Here is a 17,752-nt window from a genome sequence, read left to right as displayed (position 1 = left end):
TAGTGGTGGAAGCAAAGCTCCTTCCCAAAGAGGAGATAACAGATTTATTTATTTATTTGTTTATTTATCTATCTCATTTGTACCCCACAGTTTCCCAACACTGTCAGGCTCAATGTGGCTTACAATGGACCACAGAGGCAGACGCCAATGCAGTGAAATGAAGCTAATATAGCAGAAAAACCTACAAGAGATATTGGGGAAGAGTAGGAATGGAGGGAAGGGGAATGTGTCCAAAATGTCTCTAGATAGATGCGCTTCCAACAGTGGAGACACATGCAGAGGCAGTGGGATAAGCACTTCCAAATAACATGGTCTTTAGAGATTTCCTGAAAGTTAGATGGTTGGTGATGATTTTAATGGTCTTTGGCAAAGAGTTCCAAAGCTGAGTGCTGATGAAAGAGAAGGAGGTAGCATACGTGGATTTGTACTTGATGCTGTTGCATTCTGGATAATGAAGGATAAGATATGAACGAGCGAGTTTAAATGTATTCCGGAGAGGTAGGATGATGAGATCAATCATGTAGCCAGGTACCTCACCATATAGGATTTTGTGAACTAGAGAGCAGAGTTTAAAGGTGATTCGATCTTTGACAGGTAGCCAATGTAGTTTCTCTGCTTACATCCAGCATAGACTCCGTTACAGTAATCCAGATGGCAGAGAACGACAGACTGTATGAGGTTGCGAAAGACCTCTCATGGGAAATATGGTTTAATTCTTTTTAGTTTCCACAGCGAGAAGAACATCTTCTTTGTGGTGGAGTTAACGTGTTTTTCGAGTGTAAGTGAGCAGTCACGGGTGACTCCTAAAATTTTGAGGCTTTCTAGTATGGGAAGGTTCAGGGTGAGGGTGATTAATATTGAAGGTCTGTACTTGTGCTGAGACGATAATAGGAGGCAGTGTGTTTTGTCAGCATTCAGTTTGAGTTTAAATGAAGATGCCCAAAAGTACATCGTATGTAAACAAAAGTTAATTTCACTAGAGATCTCGGACAAGTCTTTTCAGGAAGGGAGTATAAATAGTAACATCATCAGCATAGATATGCGGGTTGAGACCTAATTTACTTAAGGTCTTGGCCAGTGGAATCATCATGATATTGAAGAGTGTTGGCGATAGTGGAGAGCCTTGAGGGACTCCACAAACTGCTTATCCAACCTTATCTAGACAAGTGGCTGATTTGTGAGAGCAAAGCCAAGTAGGCCCTAAATAGAGTGGTCTGGGTGGCCAATTACACCAAGAGCAGCCTTGTTTACCACCCAGTCTTTGGAGTACCTTGGAGCATGATTAGATGCCACAAGGGGCATAGTGTTCATCACAGACAATGTGCCAAGATTTCTTTCTCAGCTGCAGGAGTTTTTAAAGCACATGTGTCCAAGTGCCTGGGATTATCTGTAGCTGCGAGGTACCATGGTGGCAACCCTGGATCTGGTGTCCCAGACTTGGGAGTACATGTGCCCACTGCAGTGCTTTCTGCTTTCCTGTTGGTCCCCATGGTCACAAGAGTATGGGATTCAGCTGCAGCTGGAAATGCAGATGTTACTGGAGCAGTGTTGTCTTCAACATCTGCTCGGAGGGACGCTACTCGAGCTCTCTCTTCATTGTGAGAACTACCCAAGGATGCCAACCTGTGGGTTGAAGAGGCCCAAAGGACTTGGATGCAGCAGAAAGTATTCTGTTGCATCGAACAGGCTTTGTAGCCTGGGAGGTAAAGCTAGCCTTTTGGCCTTCCATGGCCAACTGGAAGGGACAGCAGCCATGGTATCATAGAATACAACTGTAGCATTCATCAAGAAGTATGGCAGTAGTATTGTAGATCACAATGCTGCTGCAGTAGGCAGAGCTACTTCTCTTGGCCATATTGTGGGCACACAGTGTGCAGGCAGATTTCTTCAGCCACAGCACTTTGGACCCCTGCTTGTGGGAGCTTGGAGATTGGGCCTTTCAAATATTCAAGTTTTATTCATATTTGATATACTGCTAAGGGCAATACTGTCATAACAGTTTACAATAATACGGGGTGAGGCAAAAGTAACCCCCTAGCATTTTTGCTGGTTTTCTCAGCAACTGTTTGGAATTTCAGCTTTGTTTCTATCTACGTTTGTTCTGAGTGGAATGAGTTTATCTTTATATGTGGCAAAGTTACAGATTTCTTAGCATGACCACCCAGCGATTTTTGCATGTTCAAAAATGTTTGCACTGTAAAACTACCACTATTTGATTTAAAAAAAGGGGGGGGGGGTACTAGCTTACTGTTAATGGTCACAGTGATGTAGACTCTTGGAGGCTTATTGTAAGCTGCACCCAAAGCCACAAACAATCGCTGAACTCAAGCACTGCAGATGATCTGGGACAGCCTGCCTCAGGGACCAATTCACAAGGCTGTTAACTTCCCAAAGCAACTGAAGGCCTAAAGCCTGGGGTGGACAAAATAGTGGAAACTATTATAAAGAATAAAATTACAGAACACTTAGACAAACATGGCTTAATGGGACAGTCAGCATGTGTTCAGCCGAGGGAAGTCTTGCCTCACCAATTTGCTTCATTTCTTTGAAGGCTTGAATAAACATGTAGATAAAGGTGAGCTGGTTGATGTAGTGTATCTAGATTATCTAGATTTTCAGAATGTTTTTGATAAACTTTCTCATGAGAGACTCCTGAGAAAATTGGTCATGGGATAGGAGGCAAGGTTCTGGTGCGGATTAGGAATTGGTTATTGGAAGAAAACAGATGGTAGGGTTAAATGGTCATTTCTCTCAGTGGAGGAGGGTGGAGTGCTGCAGGGATCTGTACTGGGACTGGTGCTGTTTAACATATTTAAAAATGATGTGGAAATCGGAATGACGAATGAGTGATCAAAGTTGCAGATGATACAAAACTATTCAAGGTTGTTAAAACGTGTGGACTGTGAAATATTGCAGGAAGACCTTAGGAAATTGGAAGACTGGGCATCCAAATGGCAGATGAAATTTAAGGTGAACAAATGCAAGGTGATGCACATTGGAAAGAATAATCCGAATCATAGTTACCTGATGCTAGGGTCCACCTTGGGGGTCAGCGCTGAAGAAGATCTGGGTGGTGGTGTAGATAATATGCTGAAATATTCTGTTCAGTGTGCAGTGGCAGCCAAAAATGCAAACAGGATGCTAGGAATTATTAGGAAAGGGATGGTGAATAAGACCAAAAATACTATAATGCCTTTGTATCTCTCCATGGTGCATCCGCACTTCAAGTACTGCGTTCAGTTCTGGTCACCGTATCTCAAATAAGATATAATGGAATTAGAAAAGATTCAAAGAAGAGCGACCAAAATGATAAAGGGGGTGATACTCCTCTCGTATGAGGAAAGGCTAAAGAGATTAGGGCTCTTCAGTTTGGAAAAGAGACGGATGAGGGGAGACATGATTGAGGTCTACAAAATCCTGAGTGGTGTAGAACGAGTAGAAAATTTTTTTTTTTAACTCATTCCTAAAGTACAAAGACTAGGGGACACTCAAGGAAGTTACATGGAAATACTTTTAAAACAAATAGGAGGAAATATTTTTTCACTCAACAAATAGTTACGCTCTGGAGCTCTTTGCTGGAGGATGTGGTAACATCGGTTAGTGTATCTAGGTTTAAAAAAGGTTTGGACAAATTCCTGGAGGAAAAGTCCATAATCTGCTATTGAGACAGACATGGGAAGCAACTGCTTGCCCTGGGATTTGTAGCATGAAGTGTTGCCACAATTTGGGTTTCTGCCAGGTACTTATGACCTGGCTTAGCCATTGTTTGGAAAATAGGATACTGTCTTATGTATTGACATAGTGCCTTTTGATAGAGCAGTCCCAGAGGGGATTGTGCTTCCCTGAGTGAGAAAGTTTTAGTACATCTCACTGGTTGGGATTGGTGTAGCAGGAGAAAGGTGAAATTCTAACCTATTTATTTCCTTTCTATGAGTGCCCCCCCTCCAAGCGTGTGGTCCTGCCTCTGAATGTTTACTTCTTATGTATGTAAATACTGATGACTGAAGGTTTTCTGTAATTTGTGTTCTTTCTTTTTGTTTCTGTTCTGCGTGTGTTCCATTCGGGAAGTATAGTTTCATCTAGCTTTGGAATTGGCATACTGTGCTGTTCTAGGCTGCACTACTCCTTATAGAGGTGGTGTCATTGAAATATTCACATTTTCTTGGCCTCCCATTTGCTGGTATGTGAATACAGCCCACATGGTCAGCACTGGTGTAGTAGGATTGAAAGGAAGGAGGTTGGGAGGAAGTGACGTCACGCTACCGAATGGAGCAGTGAAAACGGAGCTCCCATCGACCAGCACTAAAAAAAGCAATTAATTAGCACTCCTGACCCCGCAATTCGGCTGAAAAGCGTAGCTACAGGCAGATGAAAAAGAGCGAAATCGAAAAATGTCTCAAGCGAAAGCAAAACTGCCGGATTTAGCAGCGTTCTCCTATCAGCAGCAGAAAGGAAGAACGGAACAAAATGGCGCTCATAACACGAGAGGGAACCATGAAAACGCGGAGCGAGCACGCGATGAACCTTCAATTGAAAGAATGGAGGTTGAACCAGAGATCTGGGCGAAGCTCTGCTCATGGTTTCAAGAGATTAAAACGGACCTCAAAGAAGTGCGAAGAGACTTTGCCCAGCTGAGCGCGGAATTACGAGGGGAAATCACTGAGCTGGGAAACCGAGTGATGGAGGTCGAAAATGGCCAAGAAGAGCAAGGAGAGGCGATGAAAGCTATGGAGCAGCAATTGGAGGAGAGGAAAAATGAATCCAGGTACCTCTTGGACAAAGTTGAGGACTTAGAGAATAGGAGCAGACGCTCCAATATAAGAGTCCGTGGGGTGCCTGAGACGCCTGAATTTAACAACTGTGAAGAGGTGGTACGATCTATAGCAGCGCAATTATTATCTACTGAGACTGAGTGCTATGATAAAAATACAATTAGCCTCGAACGTGCCCATAGGGCGTTGGGTATGCGAAAACAGAATCAGCCTAAAGATATAGTGGCATATTTCACAGAGTTTAAAGTGAAAGAAGAAGTGATGAAGAAGGCAAGAGGGGCGTGCCCTATAACTTGGGAGAGCTACCCGATTGAATTGTATCAGGACATCTCAGCCTTAACCCTTAAACGAAGGGGAGAGCTCCGTCCTTTGACGGCACAGTTGAGAGAGGAAGGAGTCCCATATAAATGGCAATACCCATTCGCTTTAACCTTTTTTCAAGAAGGAAAGCAGAGGAGAGTGGCATCACTGGAAGACGCGCAGGAATACCTGAAACGAAGGGAGAATGCAGAAGACCCTCCTCAAGATGAGCAAGGAGCGGTAGTTCGCCCCTCAAAACCCAAATGGCAAAGGGTCTCGCAAGGCCGCGGACGCCTCCGACGACAAATTTCCGGCAAGCAAGTACATTCGCAAGCGGGAAAATGAAGCTACCAACAGACTGATCTGAAAGAATTTGTGTGATTGATCACTGGAGCAGATAGGCGAGGAACTGAATCAGCATGTGGGGAAGGAGAAGTAACCAGAGCGGGCTGAGAGACGGGGGAAGACGTTGCTCCTCTCAGCTAGAGGCATGTATCCAGAGGTGATTGGGACATGTCTTTCGTGTGAAAGGGAGGGAAGGGGGGGAGGGAAGGGAGGGGGGCAATATGGGAGTATCTGGTGGTTGCTGATTAGGCTAGGTCATGGGGGAAAGCATTGCATAACATGTTTCATTGTGTGACCTGGAATGTTAAGGGCCTCAACTCACCAATTTAAGCGTAAGCGTATGTTCTCAGAGATGTTAAAAATGAAAGGTGATGTAATTATGTTACAAGAAACGCATTTAAAAAAATGTCATGAGAAAATGATAGCTCACAAAAGATATCCAGTAATACACCACTCTGCTAACAGACAACATCATAAAAAGGGAGGGGTGTTGGTGGCCTTCTCAGATACATTGCCCTGGCACATTATCAAAACAGTAGCGGATAAGGGGGGTAGGTATCTTTTGGTGATAGCCTCATTATATAACACTCAATATACATTTGACAGTGTATGCACCCAATGAAGGGCAAGGTAAATTCATAGAAGAAATTGAAGCAGTGCTGCAAGACAACATGCAAGGCCAATTATTAATGGGCGGGGATTTCAATCTGACACTGGACCCGGTACTGGATAATTCAAAGGGGCAGGCGGGATATGCTAGAAAAGATAGAGAAATGGTGAACAGTTTTCTGCATAGGTGGGGCCTAATAGATTTATGGAGGGTAGCACACATGCAGGAAAAAGACTACACATACTATTCAGCATCGCATAACTCGTACTCGAGGATAGATCTTTGGCTTGGGGATGGGATGGTGGCTAGATCTGTACAGAAGGTAGCAATAGACATTCGCACATGGTCTGACCATGCCCCAGTCCGGCTGACTCTTAGGAGTGGAAATGCAGCAGGAGGCAGAAGGTACTGGAGGCTAGATGAAGCTCTTTTACATGATCCGGAAAATGTGGGAAAGATAGAACAATATATAAAAGATTATATTGAGTTTAATGACGTGGAAGACGTCCACCCAGCGAGCCTATGGGAGGGATTAAAGGTGGTATTGAGAGGGCAGCTAATCTCCCTCAAGGCTCACTTGAATAAAGTAAAAGAAGCTAAAGAGAGAGAACTTAGGGAGGTGATAGCGCAGACAGAACGGCAACATAAAATGAATCCTAAGGATATAAAACTCCAGAGTGAGCTCCACAAATATAAAATGCAGCTTAATGAGTTGCAGCTAGCAGAGGTAGCGAGCCAATTACAACAAGTTCAACAGGAATATTATGAGATGGGGGATAAAGCAAGTAGGTTGCTAGCGAACAAGCTGAAAAAGCAGATGACACGAAACCATATCCATAGTCTCAAAACACAACACGGCCAGGCCGTCACGCAAACAGGGGATATACAAGAAACCTTTCATGATTTCTACACAAGCCTTTACAAATCAGGAGTGGACGCTACCCCCGGGGATATAGATAACTACCTGCAGGGGATAGAGCTACCCCAGCTAACGCAGGGAGAGAGAGAGAGATTGACGGAGCCCATAGGAGTGGATGAGGTAAAGGAAGCAATTAAGGATTTGCCACATGCCAAAGCTCCAGGGCCAGATGGGTACCCCGCCAGACTTTACAAACTATTCGCCTCGTTGTTGGCGCCACTTCTGTTAAGACTCTTTCATTCTTATGACCAGGCGCAAGAATTGCCCTATACGTGGCGACTGGCGGCGGTAACCCTATTACTTAAACCAGGGAAGGACCCTCAGGACTGTGGGTCATATAGACCTATCTCCCTATTAAATGTGGACTATAAAATATTCACAAAAATACTAGCCAGCAGACTGCAAGTAGTGATGCCCAAACTGGTCCATGAAGATCAGGTGGGCTTTATTGCAGGGCGCCAGGCCTTTGATAATACTAGGTGCTTACAACATATCATTCAGCAGGCCAGGGACGAGCAGGTGCCAGCGGTTGTTTTCTCGGTCGATGCGGAAAAAGCATTCGACCGAGTAGAATGGCCTTTCCTCTTTGCGACCCTTGATAAGGTCGGTGTGGGTGGGAGATATTTGAAATGGTTACAACTTCTATACCAGGCTCCCTTGGCGATCTTGAAAGTCAATGGTTCCTATTCTGAGCCAATACACCTTAAAAGAGGTACTAGGCAAGGCTGTGCAGTATCACCATTACTGTTCGCACTGACCATGGAGCCACTGGCCTGTAACATCAGAAGGGAGGAAGGAGTCAAGGGGATAGTGCGAGGGAAAAGGGAACACAAATTGATGTTATTTGCGGATGATATCCTTTTGACACTGACAGACCCAGAATCTTCCATAAAGCAGGCCATAGAGGTAATGAGGCAATATGGGGCACAGTCAGGCTTTAAGGTAAATATTAATAAAACAGAGATATTAAATCTCACACTTCCTAAGCAGGAGGTAGTGCGACTGAAAACAGAGCTCCCATTCATCTGGGCCACTAAATCTATAAGATATCTCGGGATACAGGTTACTCCCAAGGTGGAGGAGTTGTATGAGGCCAATTATCCTCAAAAAAGTGAGAGAGCTGTTTGATGAGCTGGATAGATGGGAAGGCCTGAATATATCCTGGACGGGGCGCATTAATGCGATAAAAATGATCTTATTACCAAAGCTTCTATACCTATTCATGGCATTACCCATCCCTATTCCTCGTAGTTTCTTTGCACACCTAAACAGGAAAATGTTTGCTTTTATTTGGCGTAAAAGACCACCGAGGGTGAAACGTAATATAATGTATCAACCAAACAACAGAGGAGGGATGGGAGTGCCCAATCTCTTCTTATACTATCAGGCAGCTCAATTACGAATTTTAGCTGATTGGCACCCGGCTGTTAATAAAAAATGGCTGCACTGGGAAAGAGCCTGGTTGGGGATGAGAGAAGTGGGGGATCTCATGTGGACACCGGACAAGGAACTTAGGAATATAGGACGAAGGGTTCCCATAGGGGTTAGGCACATTTTGACCACATGGTATCAAATTAGGAGGATCTGGTTCCCAGAAAGAATATACTTTCTTAAGACAGGGATAGGTAGGGCTCCCGGGTTTCCGTTAGGAGGGACGGAGATTAGTTACAAACATTGGGCACGTGCAGGGTTACACACACTGAGTCAATTATGGGATGAGGACAAAATGGTAGAATTTTCAGTATTGCAGGAGGAGTATGGGCTGCAGGCCAGAGATCAAGTATTTTACTGTTGTATTCGTAGCTATATGCTTAGCAAGGCACAAGAGGAATTGGAATTGGGGGAGACAGCTCTGGAAAGTGCGTTAGGAAAGGGAGGTGGTAGAGGAAGTATATCACGTCTGTACCTAGCCTTGTTAAGTCATGCTGACCCTCAAGCAGTGTATGTCAATAGATGGGAAGCAGCATTACAAACCACAATACCTAAAGAGAGCTGGAAGAGAGGATATCGTTATCTCTTCAAACCATCTCTGGCTCAGAGTGCAATTGAGAATGGCTATAAAATCTATTACTGGTGGTATTATACACCAGAGAGACTGCATCGCATTTACCCAGAGGTATCAGCAGAATGCTGGCGGACTTGTGGAGCTAGGGGGACATTTATGCACATTTGGTGGGAATGCCCCAAAATAACAGACTACTGGAGGGCAATTACCTCATTGATAACTAAAGTGATTCAGCGGCCATATCCTTGTAAGCCGGAAAACTGTTTGCTACACATCAAGCCAGCATCAACGACAGGCCTGCAGCATAGGCTAGCGACACAGTATCTGGTTGTCGCCAAAATAGCAATAGCAAGAAACTGGAAACAGCAGCAACCGCCGGATATACAAAGAGTACTGCAGAGACTGGACATTATGTATCAAATGGCTAAATTGACAGCCATCAGAAGAGGGCGAGTGGGAGCCTTTGGCAAACTATGGCAACCTTATGAACAATTTCAGGAACAGCAAGTAGCACCACCATGATACGGGGGGGAGGGTGGGATGGGAGGATGGGATGGGAAGGGTTAGGTCTAGCACAAGATGTTCAATGAGATGATAAGCTGTACTGTGAAGTATCATTGCAATGTACAATAAAATTATAATAATAAAAAAGAGTTGGAAAAAAAAAAAAAAAGAAAGGAAGGAGGTTAACATGTAAAACATAATTTCACCTTAAGTATGCGATTAGAAAGCTTAATTTGATCAATGCTGATTTTTGCCTTCCTGAAACTAGTGCTTTAAGGCAGTGATTCTTACCACCCCCCGCCCAACTGTAATTTGATGTAACTAATTGCAGGACATGTTCTATAATTGTTTTTTGGAAGCAGGTGATAACTTTTCTTGGAAAAGGGGGTTGGGGTGGGAGAAGACAATAGAAGTGTAGCCCTAGAGAACAAACATTGCTCTAAATGATACAAAGTCTCTGTTTAACTGTTAGACCTTCTCTAGTCAGAGCCCTCTGTATATGTTTTAATTCCTGCATTAAACTATTGTATTGCTCTTTGTAATCTTCAAAAACCAAACTGTTTCTGCTATGTAATAAAGTGCTTTTAATTTTAGCATACTGCTTTCTTCTGTCTTATGAGGCAAATCCTTCTTAAAATCTGTTGAAGTGGCTCAGTGGCAGTGCTTGTTCTTAGGAAACCAGGTTCAGTTCCCCAATAAGATGCCTGCTACTTGAGGTTGTTGGGGCTGTGGACTCTGTAGTGGGATTTAGATGCAGTTGTCCTACAACAGTGTCACTGATCGTCTTACTTGTGTTGTATATATGCATTTCAGCCCACAAACTGATAGTTACAGCTGAGTTGGAAGGAAGGGAGTTAAAAAGGGAAAAACCCTGGGCAGCTAAGAATGAAGCCTCATAATGCCCTATGCTAGTTAGTGCATGTCCTGATTAAACTGCAAACCCAGGAGAAGCTCTGTCAGCCATAACCAAATGTGAATACAATGATTTCAGATTTATGTTTTTTTCTTTTTTTTTTCATTAGCTGGAGTGCGAATGGTCTATCCAGCGTGCTTGATTTTAGTTCCTCAATCTGACATCCCTTCTCCTAGCAATGTTGGAGGTTCTCACTGTTCTACAACCAGCCTCGGGGTCCACCAAATGCCTGCTTCCACAAGAGATCCTGCCATGTCTTCAGTAACGCTAACTCCACCAACATCCCCTGAAGAAGTCCAAACAGGTACATTAAAAAAGAAAAAAAAAAAGAAAAATTTATCTTAATTGTCCCTTAAGATGTATTCAGGTTCTTGTTTTATGAAGGCTTGTGTGATCAAGATGTATGTATACATTGTAGATAAACTACTAATATATGAAATGATGGATATATTTTCAAATTTAGTACGCTACAATATGAACAAAGTGTCTATGTATTGGAGACAGCACCTGCAGAAAATGGTTATTTCCTTGTCATCAAGCAGATGAAGCCATTACGTATGGGTTATGTCCATCAACCAATAGGGGAGATAGAGAGCACTCAAACTTACACAGTGCCCTCTTGGCCAGCTAGCTCCACTGCCTCTTCAGTATTCTCTATCTCCCTTAGCAGGGTGGCTGCAGCTTGTTCGAGCTCCAGAAAAATCTGCCGGGAGGTGGTTCCTGGCTTGCCAGTTGTTAACCGGGGTGTTGGAGGCTATAGCAGCTTCACTTTAAAGGCACATAGGTTAGCCCTTTCCCTGCCTTACCCATACCTCTGTGGATGTGGACATATTGCCTTGCTTTCCCTGTCCTTACCCACCAACAGTGGATGCAGGCATATAGGTTCGCCCTTTCCCTGCCTTTCCCACTCATCTGAGCCTCCGGAGTCTTCAATACCTCTGCTTTCCTCACAGCTTAAAAAAAAAAAAAGTCGCGTCGCGTTTTTAAACGCAGAGACGCTGGAACAGAGGTTTTTGACCTGATTTTCAGCAGGATCGTAGTTGTACACTAGATCCTTTGAGGTAAGAGTGTTTTCCAACTCCTCCGGGGTGGGCCCGTGATCGGGGCGATTTTGGCACGAACCGCCATTTTGGATTTTACCGCCGTTTTTCGGCGATGGCTGCGGACAATGTAAAGCGCTGTTCCACTTGTGGCAAGCGCAAATCAGCAGCAGGGCTCTGTAAATCGTGCTGTATTGGCGTAGGAGCCGGCCCGAGCATGGCGAGCGATGTTTCTTCCCGCTCTGAGCTGGCAGCGGGCGCCATTTTGCTTACACCGCATGGCGCGGCCTCCGTGGACACGGAGAGACCTGAGCCGGGTGGGGCACCTCGAGATGAGGTTATTTCAGGAGTGGCTAGCACCGGACAGGATTTGGGTGCCCAGGGTGAGATTTTCTCCCCGGATTTTGTGCTTTTGCTGCATAAAGCATACATGATGAAAAGAGCCCTTCCTCAAGGGTCGCCTGAGGCTCCTCTGATTGCCCCCCCGATGGATTATGGCCTGGGACTGCCCAGTGAGGCTTTTTTCCCGGATGCTTGGCCTAAAGATAAGCGCAGAAGGGTTAATTCCCCTTCAGATTGTGGTGCACCTTTTCCCCCCCCCCGTGGTCGGGGTGTGAGGATTCGGAGAACTCTGACAGACGTTCTTGGTCTGAGGAACCAGAGTCAGGTGCGGATTTACCACAGGATCTGGATGATCCCTCCGCGGTGAGGATTTTCCACCGTGATGAGCTGCCAGCGCTTATTTCAGATACCCTGCAGGCCCTCTCGATTGAAGATCCTGACAGTGGCATGGCCTCCTCGGGTAATCCCAGAATGGCTAGTACCAAGAAAGCTGCTCGGGCCTTCCCTTTGCATGACTCCATCCCAGAGCTTGTTTCGGCTCAGTGGGCTGACCCCGAGGGACCTTTGAGAGTTTCCAGGGCTATAGGGCAGTTATACCCTCTGCGTGAGGGACATATGGCTCGTTTTCAAATGCCTACTGTGGATGCCCTAGTCACTGCGGTGACAAAGAGAACTACCCTCCCTGTTGAAGGAGGTGTTGCCCTGAAGGACGTTCAAGACCTTAGGCTGGAAACAGCGTTGAAACGGTCCTTTGAAATTGCAGGTCTCACTGTTCGGGCGTCTGCATGCAGCTGTTATGCTGTGAGAGCCTGCCTAGCTTGGCTGCAACAGGCAGTGGCTCAGCCCGGAGATGGAGCGGAGCCCTTCTTGGATGTGGCTCCGCGGATGGAGGTGGCCTTGTCCTTTCTGGCATGCCCTTTATGACCTTGTCAGAGCTTCGGCTAAACAAATGGCAGTAGTAGTGGCGGCTCGTCGTCGTCTGTGGCTACGACACTGGGCAGCAGACATGGCCTCTAAGCAAAGGTTGGTGAAGTTGCCTTTTCAAGGACTTCTCCTATTTGGTGAGGAGTTAGAGAAAATTGTGAAAGGCCTGGGTGATCCAAAACCCCAGCGCTTGCCCGAAGATAGGCAGAGGCCTTCCTCTAAGGGCCAGGCGGTCCACTCCTCGTACAGACCTCGCTTCCGTGAAGCTAGAAGGTACCGCCCGGGGCGTTCTGCTGGGTTCACTTCACGTGCCTGTGGTCAGCAGAGGAACTCCTTTTGCTCGGACAAGCGTTCCGCAGCTGGTGGCTCAAGACCAGGAGTTCAAGGGCGACCCTCTCAATGATGGTGCGCCGGCCCTCTCCTCGATGCCTGTCATCGGAGGACGGCTTTCCCTCTTTGTCGAGGAGTGGGCCAAGATTTCCTCAGATCAGTGGGTTCTGGACCTGATCAGAGATGGATACAGAATAGAATTCAACGCCCCAGTAAGAGACGTGTTTGTGGAGTCCTGATGCGGTTCTGCCGTCAAACGGGCGGCGGTGGAGGAGACTTTACAAGGTCTGATTCAGTTAGGGGCAGTGACCCCGGTGCCTCCCGCCGAGCAAGGCTGCGGCCGATACTCCATCTACTTTGTGGTGCCGCGAAAAGGTGGGTCCTTTCGCCCTAATCTGGACTTAAAAGACGTGAACAAGTCCCTGAGAGTGCGGCATTTCCACATGGAATCCCTGCGCTCCGTCATTGCGGCGGTTCAGCCAGGAGAGTTTCTCACGTCTCTAGACCTGAAAGAAGCTTACTTGCACATACCGATTTGGCCCCCGCACCAGAAGTTTCTGAGGTTTGCGGTGTTGGGAAAACATTTCCAGTTCAGGGCCTTGCCTTTTGGCCTCGCCACAGCTCCCCGAACCTTTTCGAAGGTAATGGTGGTAGTAGCTGCTTTTCTCAGGCGAGAAGGTATCAGGGTTCACCCGTACCTAGACGACTGGCTCATCAGAGCAGACTCTGCAACAGAGAGCTTACAAGCTACAGCCAGAGTGGTCTCAGTACTGCAATCTCTAGGCTGGGTCGTCAGTATGGCCAAAAGTCACCTGTCCCCTTCACAATCTCTAGAGTTTTGGGGGGCCAGGTTTGACACAGTCTCGGGCTATGTGTTCCTACCCGAGCTAAGGCGGTGCAAGCTTCAGAATCAGGTCCGTCTGCTCCTGAGGATGCCCCACCCGCGAGCTTGGGACATTGTCCAGCTGCTGGGATCGATGACAGCCACGATGGAAGTGGTACCCTGGGTGAGAGCGCACCTGAGACCTCTACAGTATTCCCTACTCCGGAGATGGTCTCCTATTTCTCAGGATTACCAATGCAGACTTACTTGGCTCCCTGCGGCCCGTCTCAGCATGGAGTGGTGGCTCTCGGACAGCATGCTGCGGCGAGGAATGCCGCTGACGCTCCCCGTTTGGTGCCTAGTGGTAACAGATGCCAGCCTGAAGGGTTGGGGCGCACACTGCAAGGGGAAGCATGCCCAGGGTCTATGGACACCAGAGGAGTCGGAGTGGTCCATCATCCGCCTAGAGTTGAAAGTGGTGTTTCAGGCGCTTCTGGCCTTTCAAGTGACCCTGGAAGGATTGGCTGTTAGAGTGATGTCGGACAACACAACAACGGTGGCCTATATAAATCGACAAGGCGGAACAAGGTGCAGAGCACTAGCCGCGCAGGCCGAACTGATTTGCCACTGGGCCGAGCTGCATCTTCAGTGTCTGTCGGCAGCTCATATTGCAGGTCAGAGCAATGTGCAGGCCGATTATCTGAGCAGGCATCAGATCGATCCAGCAGAATGGAATCTGGCAGCCGAAGTATTCCTGCAGATCTGTGCCAAATGGGGCAAGCCCGTGATGGATCTAATGGCGACAAGTGCCAATACCAAAGTCCCGTGCTTCTTCAGCAGACGGAGAGATCCTCGCTCGGCGGGGTTGGATGCCTTGGCTCAACCCTGGCCTCCGGGTCTACTTTATGTGTTTCCCCCATGGCCCTTGATAGGGCGCCTGCTCTTGCGGATTCGGCTGCACCCAGGAGAAGTGGTCCTCATCGCCCCGGATTGGCCAAGGAGACCTTGGTATGCAGACCTCCGACAGATGCTCCTGGAGGCTCCTCTGCCGTTACCTCTGGTACCGAACCTGTTGACTCAGGGACCGGTAGCCATGGAGGACGCCGGCCGCTTTGGTCTTACGGCATGGCTATTGAGAGGGCGCAATTGAGGGATAAAGGTTATTCCAATAAAGTTATTTCCACTCTCCTGCAAGCCCGCAAGCGGTCCACTTCCGTGGCTTATGCCAGGATTTGGTGCCTGTTTGAGTCTGTTGGTGTGCTTCCAGAGCCATTGTTCCAATGCGGGTTCCTGTCTCGCCGATTCTGGACTTTTTGCAGGAAGGTGTACAAAAAGGCTTGGCCTATAATTCCCTGCGGGTGCAGGTGGCAGCGTTGGCCTCCCTTCGTGGTAAGGTGGAAGGCGTGTCTTTGGCTGCTCACCCAGATGTGGCACGGTTTCTTAGAGGGGTGCTTCGGCTCCGACCTCCAGTGCGAGCACCCTGTCCAGCTTGGAACCTGGGGCTAGTTTTGAAAACCCTGCAGGCATCTCCTTTTGAGCTGCTTCGGCGAGCATCGGAGAAAGACTTGACACTGAAGGCCGTTTTTCTGGTGGCCATTACCTCGGCGAGACGGGTGTCAGAGCTCCAGGCGCTGTCCTGTAGAGACCCATTTCTGTAATTTTCAGAGTCCGGAGTCACGGTTTGGACCGTGCCTTCCTTTATGCCTAAGGTGGTTTCAGCCTTTCACTTAAACCAGCCTATTTTCTTGCCCTCTTTTTCAGAGGAAGAGTTTCCAGAATCTTTTGGGCAGCTGCACCTTTTGGATGTGCGCAGGACTCTGCTGCAGTATCTGCGAGTTACTAACTCTTTCAGGACTTCTGATCATTTGTTTGTTTTGCTATCCGATTCTCGCAGAGGGTCTCCAGCGTCTAAAGCCACTATTGCCCGCTGGCTCAAAGAAACTATCTTTTCAGCTTATCTGCTGGCCGGGTTCCACCTGTAGCCTTTAAGGCACATTCTACTAGAGCGATTTCTTCCTCTTGGGCTGAAACTGGAGCAGTCTCTCTTCAAGAGATATGCAGTGCAGCAACATGGGCTTCTAAGCTCTCCTTTGCCCGACATTACAGGCTGGATGTGGCTGCCAGGAGGGATGCGTGTTTTGGTGCACAAGTGCTAGCGCGTGGTGTGGCTTGTTCCCACCCTATCTAGGGATTGCTTTGTTACATCCCATACGTAATGGCTTCATCTGCTTGATGACAAGGAAGGGAAAATTAGGTTCTTACCTTAGTAATTTTCTTTCCTTTAGTCATAGCAGATGAAGCCATGAGCCCTCCCTGTATGATTGTCTGTATGCTGTGAATCTGTTTCAGGTTCTGTTCTAATTTCCTGAAGTTCCTTCCTTGGAAAACAATCTTCAGGATTCATGTTCAGTTTAAATTTAGGAGGATGTGTTCATTCCCTCCAGCATGTTTTTTTTTTTTTTTTTGAGGATGTGTTGATTCTCTCCAGGAGGCGCGTGTGTTCCCCTCCAGTTCTATAAATAGGAGGATGAGTTCATTCCCTCCAGTGTGTTGGGAGGATGTGTGATTCCCTCCAGGAGGCGCGTGTGTTCCCCTCCACTTATACAATAAGGAGGATGAGTTTATTCCCTCCAGGAGGATGTGCATTCCCTCCTTTATGAGTTCATGCCCTTGTGATGGGCCATCGTTCGCTGTGAGGAAAGCTCTTGTGATTCCCATTGCGGTTTGCCATACTGCTTTGGAAGCTTCAAATACTGAAGAGACAGTGGAGCTAGCTGGCCAAGAGGGCACTGTGTAAGTTTGAGTGCTCTCTATCTCCCCTGCTGGTTGATGGACATAACCCATACGTAATGGCTTCATCTGCTATGACTAAAGGAAAGAAAATTACCAAGGTAAGAACCTAATTTTCCCATTTCCTTTTCATCTCTACCAGACCAGTCCAGACCAATGGGCTATGTCCATCCACCAGTGGAAGGAGACAGAAAAAATAGTTCCAAGTAATTCCCCACCCCGTAAGGGTATTGTGCAGTCTAGAATGTTCAGTATTGTCTCTGTCTCCTAGTGGATGGTGGATGGATCATGCAGCAAATCTTTGGTGCTTCTAACTTGGCTCCTGCCCCAGTTTGACAGGGTGCCAGGTGAGTAGGGGGCCTTTGCTGGTTGGTTTCTGCTTATTTTACTGCCTGTACGTGCCTGAGCCAGAATGATACCCGGTGGGGCCAGGTCCCGCATTCCTCAGTTAGAGTGATGCTTGGAGGTCCAGGTCGCATCCAGTTCCACTCTTTTACTTGAGAGTTGTCTATATGCAGTGCAATGTGGCTTAGATGTGGCATTTATCCTTGGCAAGTATGCAGTCTTTATTTATTTTCAAGCTGAGATAAGTGTTAACTTCTGTCTGCAATTCTTTTCCTTCAACATTCTGGGGAGTTTTTACTATGGGCTACAACCGTTACTGGTCGAAGGACAGCCATTGCTCACTGAGCCCCTTGAAATTGAATTTTTCTTCCTGTTTGTGATGGTTCTGTACACTCACTTCTGGTGCTTATTTGGGAAGTGTTAGTGAGTGCCAACATGCCATGCCCTAGAATCTCTGCTCTAGTCTTGGAAGTGTGTTTTATACAATATGGAGTGCTTTGTCGCTGCTTGTCTGCTTATACTGCTATTTCCCCTCATGTTCCCTTTTTTGCATCTCTCAATTCTCTTTGGTGGTGCTATCGTTTAAACCACTGGTGGGAAATCTCCTTCCTGGAGTGATTTTTAGTTTCTCAGCCTATGCTGTCCTGTTTCGTTTTTACCCAACCTGATTTTTGGCTGCATTTGTTCTGTTTCTCTCAGTAAGGGTCTCCCTTCCTGCAGTCTGTTCTGCCTTATTCCAGGGCTCTCATGGGGCGCATTGTCTTTTAGATTAGTCAGCCTGGAATTAATA

At 46.9% G+C, this 17,752-nt stretch overlaps 1 protein-coding gene across 3 annotated transcripts in view; it reads left to right on the top strand.

Moving 5' to 3' along the window:
- The window catches only part of MED13 (mediator complex subunit 13), a 339,306-nt gene that overhangs the window by 126,565 nt on the left and 194,989 nt on the right, over positions 1-17,752 (top strand). For all 3 annotated transcript variants that reach the window (XR_003939897.1, XM_030185828.1, XM_030185830.1), the window contains one exon: positions 10,478-10,672. Coding sequence is in view for 2 of the 3 variants with exons in the window: in XM_030185828.1 (XP_030041688.1) it covers positions 10,478-10,672 (195 nt within the window). In the remaining variant the exon portion in view is untranslated. The remainder of the gene's footprint in view (positions 1-10,477; positions 10,673-17,752) is intronic.

Source organism: Microcaecilia unicolor, chromosome 13 (genome assembly GCF_901765095.1).
Source record: "Microcaecilia unicolor chromosome 13, aMicUni1.1, whole genome shotgun sequence".
NCBI classification, from domain to species: Eukaryota; Metazoa; Chordata; class Amphibia; order Gymnophiona; family Siphonopidae; genus Microcaecilia; species Microcaecilia unicolor.
Note: the sequence above shows the minus strand (reverse complement) of the source record. Positions and strands in the feature narration are given on the sequence as shown.